Source organism: Opisthocomus hoazin, chromosome 3 (genome assembly GCF_030867145.1).
Source record: "Opisthocomus hoazin isolate bOpiHoa1 chromosome 3, bOpiHoa1.hap1, whole genome shotgun sequence".
Classification (NCBI taxonomy): domain Eukaryota; kingdom Metazoa; phylum Chordata; class Aves; order Opisthocomiformes; family Opisthocomidae; genus Opisthocomus; species Opisthocomus hoazin.
The window spans coordinates 13,813,624-13,832,204 of record NC_134416.1 but is presented as its reverse complement, the minus strand read 5'-3'; the positions used below and the strand labels follow the sequence as shown (position 1 = coordinate 13,832,204).

Genomic DNA, 18,581 nt, shown 5'->3' with positions numbered 1-18,581 from the left:
TGCTTAAACGCATGCAAAAGACAGAAAACAAATTTTAATTGGAGCAATCTTCTACTTTTTCTAAAACATTAATTGCAGGGAAGGGCACAGGCAGCTCACTAAATGGTATTTTTTAACAGTAATATTATTTCTGCATCATGTTTGGACCATGTGATTTAACGCACAGCACTTTCCTAGGAAAAGGCATAAGGTAGATGGCACTGAGTTTCTTCAAGTAAATGAAGCTGTTCCACAGCCTGAAATCTCTGGTCGTGTATGATCTAGAAACTATGGTACAGCTCAGGAGAGTTTCCACAAGACCAGGACTTGAAACACTTCTTTGATCTCCTTAAGGGTAAGTCCATGAAGTACTACAGGGATCACTGAAATCCTTCAGACTGAAAGCTTTCTACCAATATAAATAAACAAAACCTGTGTACTTTTATTTTTCGCAGCAATACATGCCAACTGCATCAAAACAAGCAAGCGGAAATTCCGTCAAACCAGCAGCCTGCTGGCCTTGTGCAATGCCACATCTTAGCAAACACACTCTTCTGTTTGTTTCTTTTACTGTACCAAAAGTACTGGCCTCCTCTGGTGACACTACCTCCTTCGCTGGCTTCTCAAGTGGTACCAGTGGTTTAGGATATCTGGATGCTACAACGAGTTTTCAAAAGCAAGACAGCAATAAGTCATTATTTAAAATCTTCCAGTCAATGTGGGAGTATCCACCAGCAAGGAAAGAGCCTTTCTAAACACCAGGACAACTGGATTTCTCTAGGTGTTGCACCAATTCCACTTGAAGGTTTGAAGGCTCTCCTCTGCAAAAACATACGGCAAAGTTTCTGCATTTAAGCAGAGAAGTCAGACCAGAACCCACTTTATGAGCAAGTAAAATTAGAGAATATTGAATAAAACCAAACCGCAATAGCAAAACCAACACAAACTTCAGAAAAAAGCACCTTGCTGAGCGTGCTTCAAAGGCAGACAGTCACAGTGACATCTGACATTGTCAGAGAACAGCTTCAGGGTAGTTTTACCACAAGTAACCAAGCATCAACTTTCCTGTTTATGACATTAAATCTCAGCCCCTTGTAACACTTCAGTAATATACACATGGCCCTGTCCCAAAGTACTATCTGTATTAGCATGAATAATATTAGCCTCCAAACAGACTTTAAAGTAGACAGTAGTACCAAATTTACTCAAAGTTAACACTGCATGAAAATTTTCCTATATAGTTAACATTTCCATAAGATACTATGTGTGTACTGAGATAACAGGATGAAAAATTCAACTTCCCCAAGCTACCTAAATTTGCATTTTATTGTTACTTAAAAAGGGAAGCCCAAATAAATCATATGCATCCAGTTGAAACAAAGCTTAAACACGAAAGAGCACCGCAATAAAGATGTGCAACGTCTGACTGAAGAACGCAACACAGTAAGTGCTAGAATGAACAATGGAAACAGATTTTCTTCTGCCCAAGAGTACATTTTGGAGGTGAGGTTTTGTTCGTGCATTTTTCAGAGTTTTGGGATTTGGTTCTTTGGTGTGTGTGTTTTTTTTTTTTTAACTACACTTTCACTTCTGAAAGGTTTCTTGGGGAATGGGGCACACCTCTCAATAGGACTTGAGAATTACTAAAATCTCTTAATTAAGGCACCCCCACACAGTGTCCAGACCTTCCCATGCACTTCATCTTTTCTGATAATGGGCATCCACATTCTTGAGACAGGATTTAAGAACAGAGAATCTAAAAAAAAAAACCTAACTAAATTTAATAAGTGAGAATCTGATCCAGGGATAAAAAGGAAGTGGAACTCCCACCTCTACTTGTTACTCGACAGAGCAGCTGCAGGGTTCACCTGACAACCAGCCTTACCCCTGTCACAACATCTACACAACCACCGAGAGCCGTCAGCAGAGTGAGAATCCAGCTTCTCCGGGCCGGGCTCCGTCCCAGCTCCCTGAATAGGGCAGAAGGCAGAGCCTTGCTCTTCAGCATTGAGGCCTGGGAAAGCCACAGTGGTTTTATGCATCGGGTATTCCAGATACAGAAGCACAGGACAGCTAAGGGGCTCAATACAGCTTATGGTTTCTCCTCCACTTCACCAAGGCATCAGAGCAACCAGAAAAAGATGTAACTCTTATTCCTCACTTTTTTTGTTCCACTGGCAAAATGGCATTAATTTCAAGTAAATGGGTGGATTTAATATTAGCATTAACTGACATTTAGGGTAAGAAGTCTTAAGTTTACTTTATCCTGTTCAATACTTTGCATTACACAGATGACCACCATGTGAAAAGAGAACAGTTCCACCTGTAGGTGTTACAGAAAGCATTCGGTAGAGTCTGTGTAGCACTCTTCCTTCTGCACTCTGCCTTCATGGGAGCGCTCCACGATTTTTCGGGGGGAAAATATGTTAATAAAGAGTTTCAGAAGCAAAAAGAGAAACAGCACATTTCTATCTGAAACACAATATTCCTTTCACCACTGAGTATTTTTGACTCAGCAGTGAGATTAGCAATAGTCCTAGTTTGTGTTGCGATGGTCTAAGAACATGAAGGGACTGCACACAGGCAAGCTGGCAAGAGTCTGCTGTTTTACGAGCTTGATGTGGCATCTCAAGCTTGCTAATTACACGCTTGCCAGCATTCTGCCAGAAGACCTTTTCCTAGAATAGCAATCAAGCACTAGAGTTAAAAAACAATTTCTTGACCTAGGTAACAGCAAGGGAGAGGTAGATGATCCTTCTCCACGCAGAGCTCAGAGTTCAGCTGTGTACCTTGGGCCTGTCAAGGAGAGAGGGAGAGACAAGCGTCCTCACCAGATGCCATCATACCCGCCAACACACACCAGCGAGACCATTCCCTCTTCCCCCAGTGCGTCGGGCTGGGCAGTCCTCCCAAGAAACCTCACACTTGCGCTGTGAAATCGCTCTTCAAACAAGTACTTCCAGAAGCATCAAATTATGCTTTGTTGTGTTAACACAGATTAAGTTCTAACAAAAAGAGGTACTAAAATCTGAATGGTTCTAAACCACCATGGCTGATGAACTGGTTTGTTCATACTAGCAAGAAGCACCTGACTCATCCAACAAACTTCTTCATAGGAGATTACATTTGCACTGACTAAAAACCTCAGTGAAATCCATTTGTCTTTGACGACATTTACAGTCTTCTGAATTAACTCTTCTTTTTAAAGTTGTGGAAGTAGAGGCATCTAGGCTCCAATAGTCCCCAAGCTATTCCAATAAACTGGAGAGTTCACAAATTTAACACCAGATCATAAACCAGAGATGTTTCTTCTGACACCAAAATAAGATTTCACCCAACACTGGCTAAAAGCTTGCAAATTCCTACAAAAAGATCTTGCCTCAGTTGTCAGCTCTATTGAATGCATGGAGGTGGTGTCCTTTACCCACACACTAGCTTTTTTTTAAAAAAAAAACAAAGACAAGATGCAGTAACTGGAAATTATGGGCATTTTTCAGAATGCACCAGTTTGGTCAGACTATTTATTAAACCATGTATGGTATGTTACATCAGTGCCTTCAAAGAGCACCTAGCTAGAGACTGCGTTCTCCAAGACCTACAAATTAAACCAACAAAACCAGCTGTCAAGACTGCACTGCTACTGAATTTTTGCATGTTTTCCAGTTACACAACCTCAACGTGCAGTAAAACAAGTAATTACACTTCAGAAGTTCTTTTATTTAGTGATCACATCACAAAAGCCTTCCATATAAAAATATAAAAGGCAACTTGGTGCTTTCAAGGAATTGTATTCAACATAAATTATATATCAAAAATATATTTTAATATAGTATATATAGACAAAGATAGATACTGTATATATACACTTTATGTATAGGCACACAAAGATGGGCAAACCGGAATTTGTTTCCTATCTTTGCAACAAAAGATGGGAAAATAATGCATTCTCTCACTATCAAGACCTGAGATTTCTTAGAGGCCCTAGATAGCCATCATATTAGTATTATTAATGGAAACTGGTTACATCTGGGCTGAAGAATTTTAACCCAGCACAGATAAGAACAACAGTACCTTAGAAGAAATAAAGACACAGCAGATGTGCTAAGTTTAATATTTCTTACCTAAGCAAGTCAAACCCTTTAGTTTTTTCCCCTCATTGTTACCAGGCTTGCTGCACTGCTTAGAAGTGCTTTCGTGAATCATTTCGTATTATATGCTGGAAACTAAAGGTAGAAAACCAGAATATAAGTCCCTTAAGAAAGAAGTTACATCTTCTTTCTAATACCACTCTTATGATGGAAAATTGCTACAGCAGGTCAGAGGCTTTAACCATTCTTCACACTGCCAGTAAAATTTTTACATTTTCATTTCCCCCATGCAAGAACGGAGGATATGACTGTGTTGCCAACAAAACTAAGCCTTGATTATCAGGCACCACTTCCACAAACAGGAAAGCACAACTATAACATTTAAACTGAATTGGCCTACTTGCTACTCCAGTGTTTCTGTAACCAGGAGAAAGAAAAATACAATATTTGTACTCAAGTCCACATGCACCATCTCCATCTGGTGTGGCTGACATGTTTATAAGAAACACAAGCTGAAATTTAAAACTTTGTTTCAAACCTCTTCATGGGAATATGTGAGACCTTATTCACCCTTCCAAGACTGGAAGACCGGGGGGGGGGAGAAAAAAGGCATTAATGAAGAAGGAAAACTAAATCCAGGTGAGAAGGTCTTGCAGCTGTCTTCAGAAAGAGAAATTCAGTGATGTTTTGACTAAATTTTAAGATAGTTCGCAACATAACTATTCCAGTCTAAATCACAGCAGTTCTTGAAACATCTTCTGAAAACAATTCCATCAAGATTCAGATTCATAGCCTTCCCCCCAGCTTCTCCTACGTAAAACCCATCTATTAATTTCAACTCAGGCTCCCAGCTTCACAGCCGTCCTTTATCACAAGCTCATAGATAGAGCTCTGTCTCCTGACTGATGCACTAAAACGAACAGAAGAATCTCAGTTTTTATTCATAAGCTAAACTGCTTAAACCGACTGCTACTGCTCAGCATTTGGGAGCTCCAAGAGTTCAGACACAAACACCCAGGCACGACAGGTGACAAGGTGATGGCAGGAACACCTTCTAAGCTACCCCACCCTAAACCTCTCCCCGCCTAGGGATTTGTGACTAGAGTGCAAACAGATGTGTTAAGTTTCAAAAATGCTTCAGAGACTCACCTAACTTACAGGTCAACAGCTATGACTCACCTACCTGAGGACCGTCCTTCAGCGTAGCAGCCGCAGCAAAGGATGGGTTTCCCTGTTGCCTCTGCCATTAGCGGAGGCCACAGATAGTGTGTCCTGTCATATTTCGCGCTAGGGCAATTAGTTGGTGGAACTGCATCCTTCTGGTGGTAGGCCTGGGAATGGGCCGAGGAACAGGCCCCATTTGGTTCTTGATGTGCCCAGGTCTCCCCATATTGCTGACAGCTTCCCCTAGCTGATATGGGGTCTGTTAGGGCACAGAAGAGGCAGTGAAGGAAGAAGGTCAAAACTTAACCCAATAAGGACCGCGCTAAGAAGGGTATGGACTAAGACCTCCCTTTCCATACAGAAGCATGAAAAGATCACAGGCACGAAACAAGCTTAAGCATAGTGGCAAAACTGCATAGGCTTTTCACGATTGAGGAGAGACTGATTTTCCAGACTCAGACAGGGCACAGGAGTTTACTCAGCAGGCAGACAACTGAATTTGAGGGCTGCATTTGGATCACTTCCATAGGAAATCAACACAGGAGTAAAACCAGCCACCTTCATCTACAGAATCAGCTACTGGGGCCTACAGCATGCTGCCACCGAATGAGAAGATCGAGAAGAAACCAAACACCTTTAAAACCATTTTATCTTGATTGCACACACCAGTTGTAAAAATCAAAATTGACACTAGCAGGTTAGAGAACTTGGAAAGCAGGGCACAAATACCTCTCACCCCCCATCTGCTACTCACAATCATAGCCTGTGTACCTAGTCAGATCATTCCTACACAGCCACCATTTCAACAGCAGGAAAGAGCAAGCATACAAAATATTATCTAACCATAATACAGCACGTGAAATACAGAGTACCAACACCTAGCCCAGAAATCATGTCATTTTCTTTCCAGTGCAGCCCTTCTATTCACTTTGCCTTCTCCTGGCATTCCTTGGTGTTTAGAGCGATGACACACATCCGACACTCCTCAAGAGCCTGGCTCTACGTTCACTGCCTCTCTTCACATAAAATCTAAATTCTGCCAGCATCAAACCTCTACAGAAAACAGCTAAGGGGAATCCATCCCCCCCAGGGACTCCTGGCATTAGTGTTGCCTTCCTCAGCCCAGAGCAGCTCCACACGTGCACACCAACGAGGATTCAGTGCTATGGTGGGTGACCTAACGAAAGCAGAGCACTTATTTTACCAACGCTGAATGACTTCTGTGCCATGTCTCCTCTCTTGTTCACATTATTTTAATTCTCTAGAATATCAGGCAATGTACACGAGGTACGCACTATAGTTCTAAGATTTTTTTACTCTAATTTTTATTGAAGACTTACTAGAAGCCCTTCTTGGTTATGGTTTTTCTTTTTCCACAACATACGAAGAAATATAAATTGTTAGAGTTAAAAGCTGACAGCTGTTATCATGCTGCAGTCCGGTAAAAAAAAAAAAAAAGCACATGAATGGAGCTGGCTAAAGAAAAAGATTAATTCTGAAAAAGTCATATCAAGCTACTGGTTGGGCAGATAAAGAATCTGACTCCAAAGACCAAGGTCTGATGGTGTTACAACACTTTGCGCAGCCCTTATCTGTGAGACTACAAAGCCCACAGCCGAGGTTTTGTCGAAACGATCTCTGGTGAGATTAATGAGATTAATGCTCGTGGTTTCAGGCACAAGTGAACTGCAATTTCCAATACCGAAATAAATGTGCAGTTTGCTAATAAGCAGTAAAGTCTCTAAACTCTGTAAAGTCTCTGTCTCCTATATCTTGAATCATCAGAAAGTCACAGTATTTTACAGAAACAGACTTTCATGCTATAGCTAACAACAACTGAGCAACAAGACATTACATAGGTCCATCTGTTGAATTATCTCTCTATAAACCTTAAGATATTATCCTGAAAGTCTCATTTGGATATCCACCACACGATCCTGCAGGTACACAGAAGCACTGTGAACAACCCAGTTTTACCTGAGCAGTAACTGCCAAGATAGAAACTCATGCAAAACCCTGATCACAAGAGCCCTTCAGCAGCTGAGAAGGATTTATTTTGGAAGAGTATTAGCTGTTAGTATTCAAAAGTTAGTGTCAGCTTACAGCTCAAAGCATACTTCCCACTATGCTAGAAAACAAATACAACTGAATCACGCTGTGCAAAACAGCGGCGCTGCTCCCGAAATGAACTGTTTAAGTGAACTACTCTGACTAGAAAAACTAGTGTTTATATGCCAGTGTGCTCTGAACAAAACCGAAGAGCTACCCGAAAAGGTTCTGTCCCTTTGTGAAAGCAGCACTCCCGTGCCTGACCCCTGTTCTCTGCCCACAAGATTTCTTCCAGTCACGTACAGAGGAGCGAGCCACAAGGCACAGAAGTGCCCTTTCCAAGGGCACGCTACTATCAAAGTCACAAAAGGGCCCAGATCAAACGCACACTGATCTCTTAAGTACCTGTTATCATCTCCGTTGCAACAAGGGCATAAATTACAGTTAAGCATCAGAACCAGGAGCACAGACGTTGTAATTAAGAGGATTTGCTTTGTCAGGCGTTTTGATTTGTTTCAGGGAAAGTGTCAAGTTGGCAAGAACAGTTGGATTAGACCAAAAAAAAAAAAAAATCACTGTGAATTATTTTAACTGGCGTTGCATAGCACTGTATTCAGAGACACATCTGTCAGCCTCCCCAGCACACACACACCTTCCCGCAAAAGAACCAGCACTTCCCAGGAGCAAAGCCGGCAAGCAGGCAGCTCTCTGCGCGCGGAGCTGTAACTCATGAATGAGCTCCCAGAGTAAGAGCAGCCCAGCGTCTCTTTGGAGGTCTGAAATCCATTTCCAGCTGTTCCAGCGTCAAGAGGATTTTACGGGGCACAATGTTCTACCCCCACCCCGAAAAATGGCCACCCACGCCTCTCCGAACTCATCCTTTAGAGGACAAACACGCAGAGGACGCGGCGTGGCGGGTCGGTCGAAGTTCTGAAGGCGCTGCGGATGCTTCTGGAAACCAAATGTCGGGTCGTGTGCCTCGCCCGACAGGCGGTCACGCTAACGCACGCCGGCACACGCCGCTCGACGCCTTGTCCCGCCGGAGTCTCCCACCCGCTCGCAGGACCCGCTGGGGGAATGCGGGAGGACCCACCCGAGACAAACTTCAGGGGCTGGCTCCCCGCACCCTCCCCACCCGCCCTCGGGCCGGGGGTCTGGGGGGAGCCGGCGCTCACCTTGGGCGATGGCGATGGACTCGAAGCGGTGCAGCTCCCGCAGCAGGCAGCTCCGCTCGGTGGAGTGCAGGCTGTAGATGAAATCGCGGGCCCCCTGCGCAGTGTTCAACGCCTCCATCGGCTCCTTCTTGGGGTGGGTGCCCAGCGCCCGCCCCGCCGCCGCCGGCGACCCCCGCGGGAGGAGCAGCCCCTCGCCGCCTCGCAGGCTGCCCAGGCGGCGGCGGCAGCAGCAGCGCGGCGGGCCGCGCAGCGAGCCCAGGCAGGAGGAGGGGGCGGCGGCGGGGCCCCCCGGCCGCCCCAGCAGCAGCGCCGCCCGGCCGAGCCACGCCGACATGGGGCAGGGGAAGGGCGCGGCGCTCGGGCCGAACAGAAACGCCCGCCGCGGAGCCCCCGGGCCGCGCTTCCCGCGGCTGCTGCCACCGCGGTACCCGAACCCGGCTCACCCGCCCCGCGGCCGCTCCCGCCGGCGGCGGCGGCGCCGCGTCCCCGCCCCGCGCTCCGCTCCGCGACGCCCGGGCCGCCTCAGCCGCTGCCGCCCATGGCCCCACGCCGGAGGCAGGGCGGGGCGGAGGGCGGCCCACACGGGGCGGCTCCGCGCAGGCGCGCAGCGGAGCAGGGCGGTGGCGGGCGGCGGCGCGGCCTGAGGGGGCGCCGCAGGCCGCGCCGCCGCCCGCCACCGCCTCGGGGCCAACGTCCCTCGCCCCTGAGGGGAAACCATCCTGGCCGCGGGGAGAGAAGGGCCGGGGCACCCCCTCTCCTCCAAACCCCGGCTCTTGGCGAAGCTCGCGTCCCAAACTCTTAGCATTATGTCTGTTATGAAGGTACCTGTAAGCCCACACGACTTCTCAGCAGAAGCAGCAGCAAAAGGTGCCCCCAGACAGCGCAAGCCTCCCGCATCTTACCAGAGTAGCAGAAATAAAGGTTTTGGCTTGTCTTTCCCATTTTCCAGGCCTTTGCCTTAGAGTATTGTACTGCAGTGTTGCAACATCCAGTCTTTTGTGTAGTATGCATTAGCTGTGTAGAGCATTTGGGGTTTTTTTTAATTAATTGTGTTTGAACCACCTGGAATCAGTGACGAGTGGAGTCCCTCAGGGGTCCGTACTGGGACCGGTGCTGTTCAATATATTCATCAATGACATGGACAGTGACATCGAGTGTACCCTCAGCAAGTTTGCAGATGACACCAAGCTGAGTGGTACAGTCGAGACACCAGAAGGACGGGATGCCATCCAGAGGGACCTGGACAAGCTGGAGAGGTGGGCCTGCGTGAACCTCATGAGGTTCAACAAGGCCAAGTGCAAGGTCCTACACCTGGGTCGGGGTAATCCCCGGTATCAATACAGGCTGGGGGATGAAAGGATCGAGAGCAGCTCTGCTGAGAAGGACTTGGGGGTACTGGTGGCTGAAAAGCTGGACATGAGCCGGCAATGTGCGCTGGCAGCCCAGAGGGCCAACCGTGTCCTGGGCTGCATCAAGAGAAGTGTGGCCAGCAGGTCAAGAGAGGTGATTCTGCCCCTCTACTCTGCTCTGGTGAGACCCCACCTAGAGTCCTGCGTCCAGCTCTGGAGCCCTCAGCACAAGAAGGACGTGGAACTGTTGGAGCAGGTCCAAAGGAGGGCTACAAAAATGATCCGAGGGCTGGAGTACCTCTCCTGTGAGGACAGGCTGAGAGAGTTGGGCTTGTTCAGCCTGGAGAAGAGAAGGCTGCGGGGAGACCTGATTGCAGCCTTTCAGTACTTAAAGGGAGCCTATAGGAAAGATGGGGACAATCTTTTTAGTAGAGACAGCAGCGACAGGACGAGGGGTAATGGTTTTAAACTAAAACAGGGTAGATTTAGGCTAGATATAAGGAAGAAATTCTTTACAATGAGGGTGGTGAAACATTGGAACGGGTTGCCCAGAGAGGTAGTGGAGGCCCCATCCCTGGAAACATTCAAGACCAGATTGGACAGGGCTCTGAGCAACCTGATGTAGTTAGTGGTGTCCCTGCTTGCTGCAGGGGGGTTGGACTAGATGACCTCTAGGGGTCCCTTCCAACCCAAAACTTTCTATGATTCTATGATTCTATAATGGTTACATATAGTTGAGGAGCTACGGGAGAGAGTCCAGCGGAGGGCTGCGAGGATGATGAGGGGACTGGAGCATCTGTCCTATGAGGAAAGGCTGAGGGAGCTGGGCTTGTTCAGCCTGAAGGGGAACTAATAAATGCTTATAAATATCTGAAGGGTGGGTGTCAGGGGGATGGGGCCAGACTCTTTTCAGTGGTGCCCAGTAACAGGACAAGGGGCAATGGGCACAAACTGAAGCATAGGAAGTTCCGTCTGAACGTGAGGAAGAACTTCTTCCCTCTGAGGGTGACGGAGCACTGGAACAGGCTGCCCAGAGAGGTTCTGGATTCTTCTTCTCTGGAGATATTCAAAACCTGCCTGGATGAGGTCCTGTGCAGCCTGCTGTAGGTGGCCCTTCTTTGGCAGGGGAGTTGGACTAGGTGATCCCCAGAGGTCTCTTCCAGCCCCTACCAGTCTGTGATTCTGTGTGATTCTGTGATTTTTAAAAATACACATACAGGGCACAGTTTACATCTTGAAGGAACAGAGGGTGTTTTAAAACCAGATATAAAGTGTTCTACTGTGCAGTCTGAACACCTCACTGGTGCATTCACCATCCTAGGGGTTAATCCAGGTTCTGCTTTTTCAAAGCACTATTCACAAAGTATTACATTTTGCAATTAGCCTGCAAAGAACCTAAATAACCACAACCGCAAGGGACTCTATGATATGCCTATCTCACTTAATACTAAGGTAAGCCACTTCTGGAGGCACTCAAAATTTATTGCTATATATCTAGCTCTTTTAATACCAGATGTAGCAGACTTCTGGAGGGGGGATGTCCATCCAGGTGGTTTCTTTGTTAGCGGGGTCTGGTGCCTTCTTGGAGGGAGACAGGCAGAAAGTTTTAACTTCTACCTGCTCCCTTCTCTGAAGGGAGAATTTAAAACTTTAAATGAAAAAGCAGTGTTTTCTCCTCAGTTCCACCACTGCAGAGTTAATGTGTGGTATAAAACCAAGGATCTCATGATCACCAGAGGTGTCTTACCTAGAGTATGCATTCAATATTTACTTGTAGTATGTGTACTGTAGAGAGGGAGAAGAAAGTGAGCACAGAAATATAGAAAATAAGTCCTAAAGGCTTGGATACATGGTGTTATAATTTTCACCCTGCTAGAGAAATAGTGGAGATAGATGGGTGTTGGTTACTATTTCCAGTTAAATGCAATTTTCCCTTGCAGCTAACAGATCCTGCCTCTGAGTCAAGAGATTTTTTACAGTTCTGTAACTCTTTCTTCTAGTGCTTACTGCTGACTTAGAGCCACTAAGCCTTTGATGATACCCGGAACTGTACTTATCTTCCTGGTGTTTTACTGAAAAAATTGTATCTTCTGCTACTCTTCAGGGGCAACATGGTAGTCAGTAATACTTTTCACTTTCAGAGAACTGTAACAACAGAGTTCATTAAAGGGTTCAAAGAATCAGATAGCTTTTTCAATAAAAATGGATGCTTCCATGCAGAAATGCAGGACATGCAATGGGATTGCCAAACACCTGAAAAAATACCATCTGAAAAATAAGGAAAAACAAGCTTTCCAGATGCCAAACTTTAATACCTCCATCTGACATCTTTCTGGTCATGTTATATATTTGATTTTGTATTCACACAGCTTGATTGCATCAGACTACAAAGACAGAGCAAAGAAGGAACACTGCTACCTGGCAAAAAAACGCAGCCCTTGCCAACCACACTGTACATCTGTTGTGAAAGGTGATTGCATTTGGATTATTCTTGGAGTGTTTTGATGTACTCGAAACATCACAGGTGTTTTCAGACACTGAAGGACAGAGTTTCTTCGTCTGGAGGGGCTGCCAGTCTGTCATGCCAGCCTGCAAAGGATTTTCTTATAGACGGGACCCTGTGCCAGTGCGGATCGCTGAATGTGGAATCAATGACAACGAATAGGGAGTTTCTAACATAGCCTTTAGGTATTTGCTGTGTAGGAATGTCAACCGTACAGAGAAGTGCAAGGACATTATTTAAGTAGACATGATACAATACTATTACAAAAATAAAGTCATTACTTGTGTGTCAGGGTTTAGCAGACTGTAAATTCTTCTGTGGGCAGCAGCTGTGGCTTGTGCCTTTCCAAGCCTTTAAATCTGCATTGAACAAATTGGAATAAAAATGTCTTCGGGGGACTATTCTGCAATGACAGGAAATGAACTGGATAACCTAATAGGTTTTTTCGATAATTCTTTGTTGGAACTTTTATTTTGTGAAAAAGTGAAATTGAAGCCATTGGCTAAACTGACACTTTAATTAATCAGACCGTCTATTTAACTCGATTCAGCAGGTGGTGTAGAGTAACTTTCTTTAGTCCCTGACACTCCAGCAGAGCTTGTGAACCTGCTGAAATGCATGTTTCTCACAATGTTCTGAAAAATGCAGAAGTTTCCCTTTATATTCTTGTTTTCTTGCTGATAGGTTGATTTTCTCCTAATATGATTTATTTTATGAGTGACCAAACTAATAAAGCTGGTTTACACACCAACTGACAGAATTAGGAGGAAATTGTTTAAAATACTACATGGAAAATTTGGTGATGTTCAGCCCTAAAAGCTAGAAAAATGCTTATGAAGAAATCACCCAAAAAGTGCCAACCGTCTTTAACAGGATTTCTGCAATGCCTCGTAAGGACTGCAGGGCTGAGAGACAAGTCTTTTTGTGGAGATTGGCAGGAAATATTAGGCAGCCTTCATCCTATATAAATATGGGGTACATATTTAATAATTATGCTTTTAAGTGGTGAAATAAAAGAATATTCATTATTCATGTAGGAACGTTCTGTTAAGGGAGTAGTGTGATTTTTCTGTCCAGTGCAAAGGTAAGCATTGTTAGCTAAGGCAAGACCAAGATTTGAAGGTTGGTAAATTTTTGATACTGTAAATTGCAACTATGTACAGTTTGTGTTTTACCCATTAAGCACTATATTTAGGCCTGGAGAAGAGAGGCTCCGGGGAGGCCCTATAGCAGCCTTTCAGTACCTGAAGGGGGCCTACAGGAAGGATGGGGAAAATCATTTTAGCAAGCCCTGTTGTGACAGGACAAGCAGTAAGGGCTTTAAACTTAGGGAGGATAGATTTAGACTAGATATAAGGAAGAATTTTTTTACAAGGAGGGTGGCGAAACACTGGAACAGGCTGCCGAGAGAGGTAGTGAAGGCCCCATCCCTGGAAACATTCAATGTCCAAATTTCTAGGAAACTTGCAGATAAATAGCTCCAGAGAGGCATGGACAAGCTACTTTTCTTCTGCTTCACATTTCTGAAAAAAGATGTGGCTGAGGGAGCTGGGGCTGTTTAGTCTGGAGAAGAGGAGGCTGAGGGGGGATCTTACTGCTCTCTACAACTACCTGAAAGGAGGTATTCCAACCTATGATTCTATGATTCTTCTGGTCCTGCTAGCCCAGCTAGGCTCTGGTCCTACTATTGTTTGTGTGCTGGCAGATGGAGGAATCCACAGAGAATGCAACATGATGCTCACTTAAAAAAGGAGCCCTGAAATATATTGACCACTTACTAGAACTTGAAATCCTATCTACAGTCTAAAATCAGAATGTAAGACAAGACTGGGAGCTTAAAATATCATCACTTATTGAAATAGTGCAATAATCTGATGTTTAGCAATAAAAGAAGTTAAAATAACTGTGAGAAGTTGTAGGAGCTGGATTGCAAATGGGTCTTTCTGACCATCACAATTTCCCTCCATGTACAGCTTTGTACAATCCTATGCATTATTATATTGATGAACAGTTATAAATGATTTCAAGACAATTTTTGGCATAGGACTCTGTACTGGCTTTGGCTGGGATAGAGTTACAGTTCTTCACAGTAGCTTGTACAGGGCTATGTTTCGGATTTGTGCTGAAACAGTGTAGATAATGCAGAGATGTTTTCGTTATTGCTGAGCAGTGCTTAAACAATGTCAAGGCCTGTTCTGGTCCTCCTCTTGTTCATGTAAATTACTCCATGTTCTTTACATTCAGGAAGCAGACAGGCAGATTGTGTGGTGTAAACAAAGCTGAGGATTGTGGCAGAAAATCACTGAAATAAGCTCCCTCTGGAACACTGTGTTTGAAAGGGATAGTATGTTTTTTGGGTATATAAACATGGAGTTATTAAAGACAAGATGAGAAGCTATACTTTTCCTTTCTTTCAGGGTAAATGCTTTTAGAATATTGTATTCAGCTACAGTGTCCTCAGTCTAAGATAAATTGCACTTTGCTCAGAAAACTGTTGGGACAATTATTAAAAGTTTGGAAAAATGCTGCCTAGTAAGAGACTCCAAAGATCAATTTATTCACTTTATTAACTGGAAGTTTCTGGGTTTAATATAATCTCTAAGTAACTTATTTTATAAAACAACATTTTCAGCACGCACTGAAATTATACAGAACAGTCACACTCATCAGTCCATACTGATGTATGGCAAGTCTTGAAGCTGAAAGCAGAATCAGACTACTGCACAAAATTTTGGCACTGAAAATAATTAACAGCTGGGACAACTTTCCCAAGGTTTATCTTCTAAAAGATAAGATTTGCTTCAGATAAGAATTAAGTGAAGTCTTAGCTTAGACAAGCTCTTAGCTCTTCTTTTAACTTTGACGAGCCGAAAGTAGGTGTTCACTAAAATTCCTCACACATTTGTAATATGTGGATACACAGCACTTCTTCAAATGAGTCCTGGAGTTTTTCACAGTGAACACAATGGAAACCTTTGCCCTTTGTCTTCTAATATTTGTGCTCCACTTGAAAAAGAGAAAAGATCAGTACATCCTTTGAGTTCAAAACAATGATTTTGTTAATAAATTGTGTAAGGTGACAGGGCTGAACTGTTCAAGTTAGTGAACTGCATTAAAATGTGTTGGGGAAAGATGTGAAAGAAGAGAAATATTCCAAAAGAGAGTAGGAAATGTCATAGAATTATCGAATGCTTTGGGTTGGAAGGGACCTTTAGAGTTCATCTAGCCCAACCCCCCTGCAGGGAGCAGGGACATCTTCAACTAGACCAGGTTGCTCAGAGCCCTGTCCAACCTGGCCTTGAGTGTTCTCAGGGATGGGGCATCTGCCACCTCTCTCGGCAATCTGTTCCAGTGTTTCACCACCCTCATGGTAAAAAATTTCTTCCTTGTATCCAGTCTAAATCTACCCTACCTTAGTTTAAAATCATTACTCTTTATCCTGTCACAACAGGCCTTGCCAAAAAGATTGTCTCCATCTTCCCCATAGGCCCCCTTTAAGTACTGAAAGGCTGCAATCAGGTCTCCCCGCAGCCTTCTCTTCTCCAGGCTGAACAACCCCATCTTTCTCAGCCTGTCCTCACAGGAGAGGTGTTCCAGCCCTTCGATCATCTTTGTGGCCTCCTCTGGACCATCTCCAAGGGGTCCATGTCTTTCCTGTGCTGAGGGCTCCAGAGCTGGACGCAGGACTCTAGGTGGGGTCTCACCAGAGCGGAGTAGAGTGGCAGAATCACCTCCCTTGACCTGCTGGCCACACTTCTCTTCATGCAGCCCAGGATATGGTTGGCCATCTGGGCTGTGAGTGCACATTGGTGGCTCATGTCCAGCTTTTCATCCACCAGTACCCCCAAGTCCTTCTCAGCAGAGCTGCTCTCAATCCCTTCATCCCCCAGCCTGTATTGATATCAGGGGTTGCTCTGACCCATGTGCAGGACCTTACACTTGGCCTTGTTGAACCTCATGAGGTTCACATAGGCCCATCTCTCCAGCTTGTCTTTGGATAACATCCTGTCCTTCTGGTATGTCATCCCATCCTTCCGGCATGTCAGTCCCATCCTTCTGGCATGTCAAAGAAACACAATATATAGAGCTTACATTTATTGGGCCCACTCAGCTGTTTTCTATTGTATGTTTCTCAGAAAAAGGACTAGGCGGTCTAATACAGTCTTTGGGAATTTCCACTGTACAGAGGGTCTCTCACAGCAGTGTAAAGCTGAGACTATCGTCGGGGGTACTTGAACATGCTTTCATGTTTGTAACATTCATTTTTGGTCATATGAAAACATTGAGCATGAACTGGAGTGGCTGACCTGCTGTGAGGACTGAGCAGCTCCTGCACAGCTCTGAAGTCAGGTGAACATACAGATGCTGTAAAGCACCTTTGCCCAGCACCTTCATCTGTCCCCTAAGCACTGGGGTGGCATATCATGCAAAAGATACTGTACCATTACCTTTCAAGCATGGAAAAAAGATAAAGCTCTCAAAGCATTATGAAGCAGTTGGATTAGGACCTTGGAGACACTCACCACTCCACGGTGGAAAATGGATGAAATGACCCAGAGTGACCCCGTCTTGATAATTTTTTGCTGTGACTGAAGCAGCCGTTCCCTTATGCTATATAAAACATTTCCATCAGCATTAACTGTGTTGCCCCTTGATCCTGTTTACCTCTATTGAACAAAGCTAATTAGTGACAGAAGATAAGAGTTAAATACCACCGAAAGGTTAGCCCAAGCTGTTGTTCAGCCTGTTTACACATTCAGCGAAAGGGGTGATGAACAACAGCTTTGTTACCTCTCACCAGAGGTTTTCAGGCAGTTTCAAATCACAGATTTCTCTGTCTTCCTTGGTTTTCCTCTTCATCAGTTGCTTTCTTTCTCTTACTACTTTTTTTCACTTTCTACTTTATGAGTCTTCTACCCATGCTATCCTGTTAAAACACTCATCCTGGCTGTTCTCAATCTATTGCTTTAAATGGATCTATGGCTGCTTTTTGGAGGCTTTCACCAGTCCACTATTGCTCCTTGCTGGGCCTCTGTTTTTCCAGTTTAAGTCATTCATGCCAACCCTGATGAAGTCCTCCAGCTCCAAAATTCAACCCTTTCTCCTCTCTCCAGCAAGAACTAAGCTCATCCTTAAGAAAGCTGTTTTCCACTCTAACATGCAAATTGTTTACTCAGTCCTACCTTCCTTCTCTTCAACAAATGTATGTTTTAGATTTAGGCCTCTCGATAGTCTACACATAGGTCTGAAGTCTGCGCTTTACACACAAGTCCACAACCATGCAGTATCCAAATGCCTTCACCTGGATTTCAGCGGTGGTCAGAACCTGTTTAGATAATGCTCCCTTTCAGGCTAATAGTCCTAACTCTTCTTCTTGACAGGAATGAAGACAGACAAGTTCCTTCACACCATGGCAGAGTCTCCCATATCATCGTGTGTTTTACTGAGAGGAACAGTGGCTTTTCCTTGCTTTGCTTTGTGAAATTGCTATTTGAGTGTCATAGCAGCAATTGCAGAAAATGCGTAGCAAAAGAAAGACTAAAATGAAATAATGTTCAGGTCTAAAGTGAAAGTTACTCTACCCAATGCCTAGCACAGATAGATCCTTGTAGAAACTGGAACACCTCCTTAGCTGCTTGAAGAAGTGCAGCAACAGTGTAATATAACATCTTTCTCTCCAGTAAATCTTTAGAAAAATTTGCTGCCGCATTTTCCTTTTGACTTTCCTTTAATTCCTTGCCTTTCCTGTAATTCCTGTTTACCACTTTTCACCAGTGACATCACAATGGATATGATACTTAATTTTCTTCTCATGGGGATGGGTATGTATTTGAAAATCCTTCTCCCCCATTCGTTGTTGTTTATTGGGAAAATGTGTTGTGACTTCACCTTAGAATCATAGAATCATAGAATGATTCCTTCAGTAACCATGGCAGGTAGTATTGAGGTCCCCCATACAATATTTTCAATTTCCATTTACTCATTTATTGACAAATAAGTTGCTATTTGAAGCTGGCTTATTATACAAAAGCAAATATGATTATATACCATGATAATGTGATGGGCCCTGTCTATAATTGTAAAATTTCATAGCCTCAACTCATTTTAAAAATTCCATTTTAAAAGTCACATGATGTATTAAGTTCTGTGAATACAAATTAGGATGCCAATAATTAACTGATTCTATCATGTAAATAGTTCTCAAGAAGGAAATAAGCAGGTGTGATCTGCCAAAGAAATCCGACATCTTACTATAAAATTATTTGTATCTGCA

General features: G+C 44.3%; 1 protein-coding gene across 3 annotated transcripts in view; it reads right to left on the bottom strand.

Moving 5' to 3' along the window:
• Positions 1 to 8,918, bottom strand: part of TMEM65 (transmembrane protein 65) — a 34,113-nt gene extending 25,195 nt beyond the window's left edge. Inside the window, exons 1-2 of one of the 3 annotated variants that reach the window (XM_075415597.1) lie at positions 8,456 to 8,918; positions 5,251 to 5,490 (exon numbers count right to left, since the gene is read on the bottom strand). In XM_075415597.1, the coding sequence (XP_075271712.1) occupies positions 5,251 to 5,490; positions 8,456 to 8,789 (574 nt within the window). In that variant the 5' untranslated portion in view covers positions 8,790 to 8,918. Of the gene's footprint in view, positions 1 to 555; positions 637 to 5,250; positions 5,491 to 8,455 lie in introns of all 3 variants that reach the window. The other 2 variants (XM_075415598.1, XM_075415599.1) reach the window with 2 other exon arrangements.
• Between the last annotated feature and the right edge of the window lie 9,663 nt (positions 8,919 to 18,581).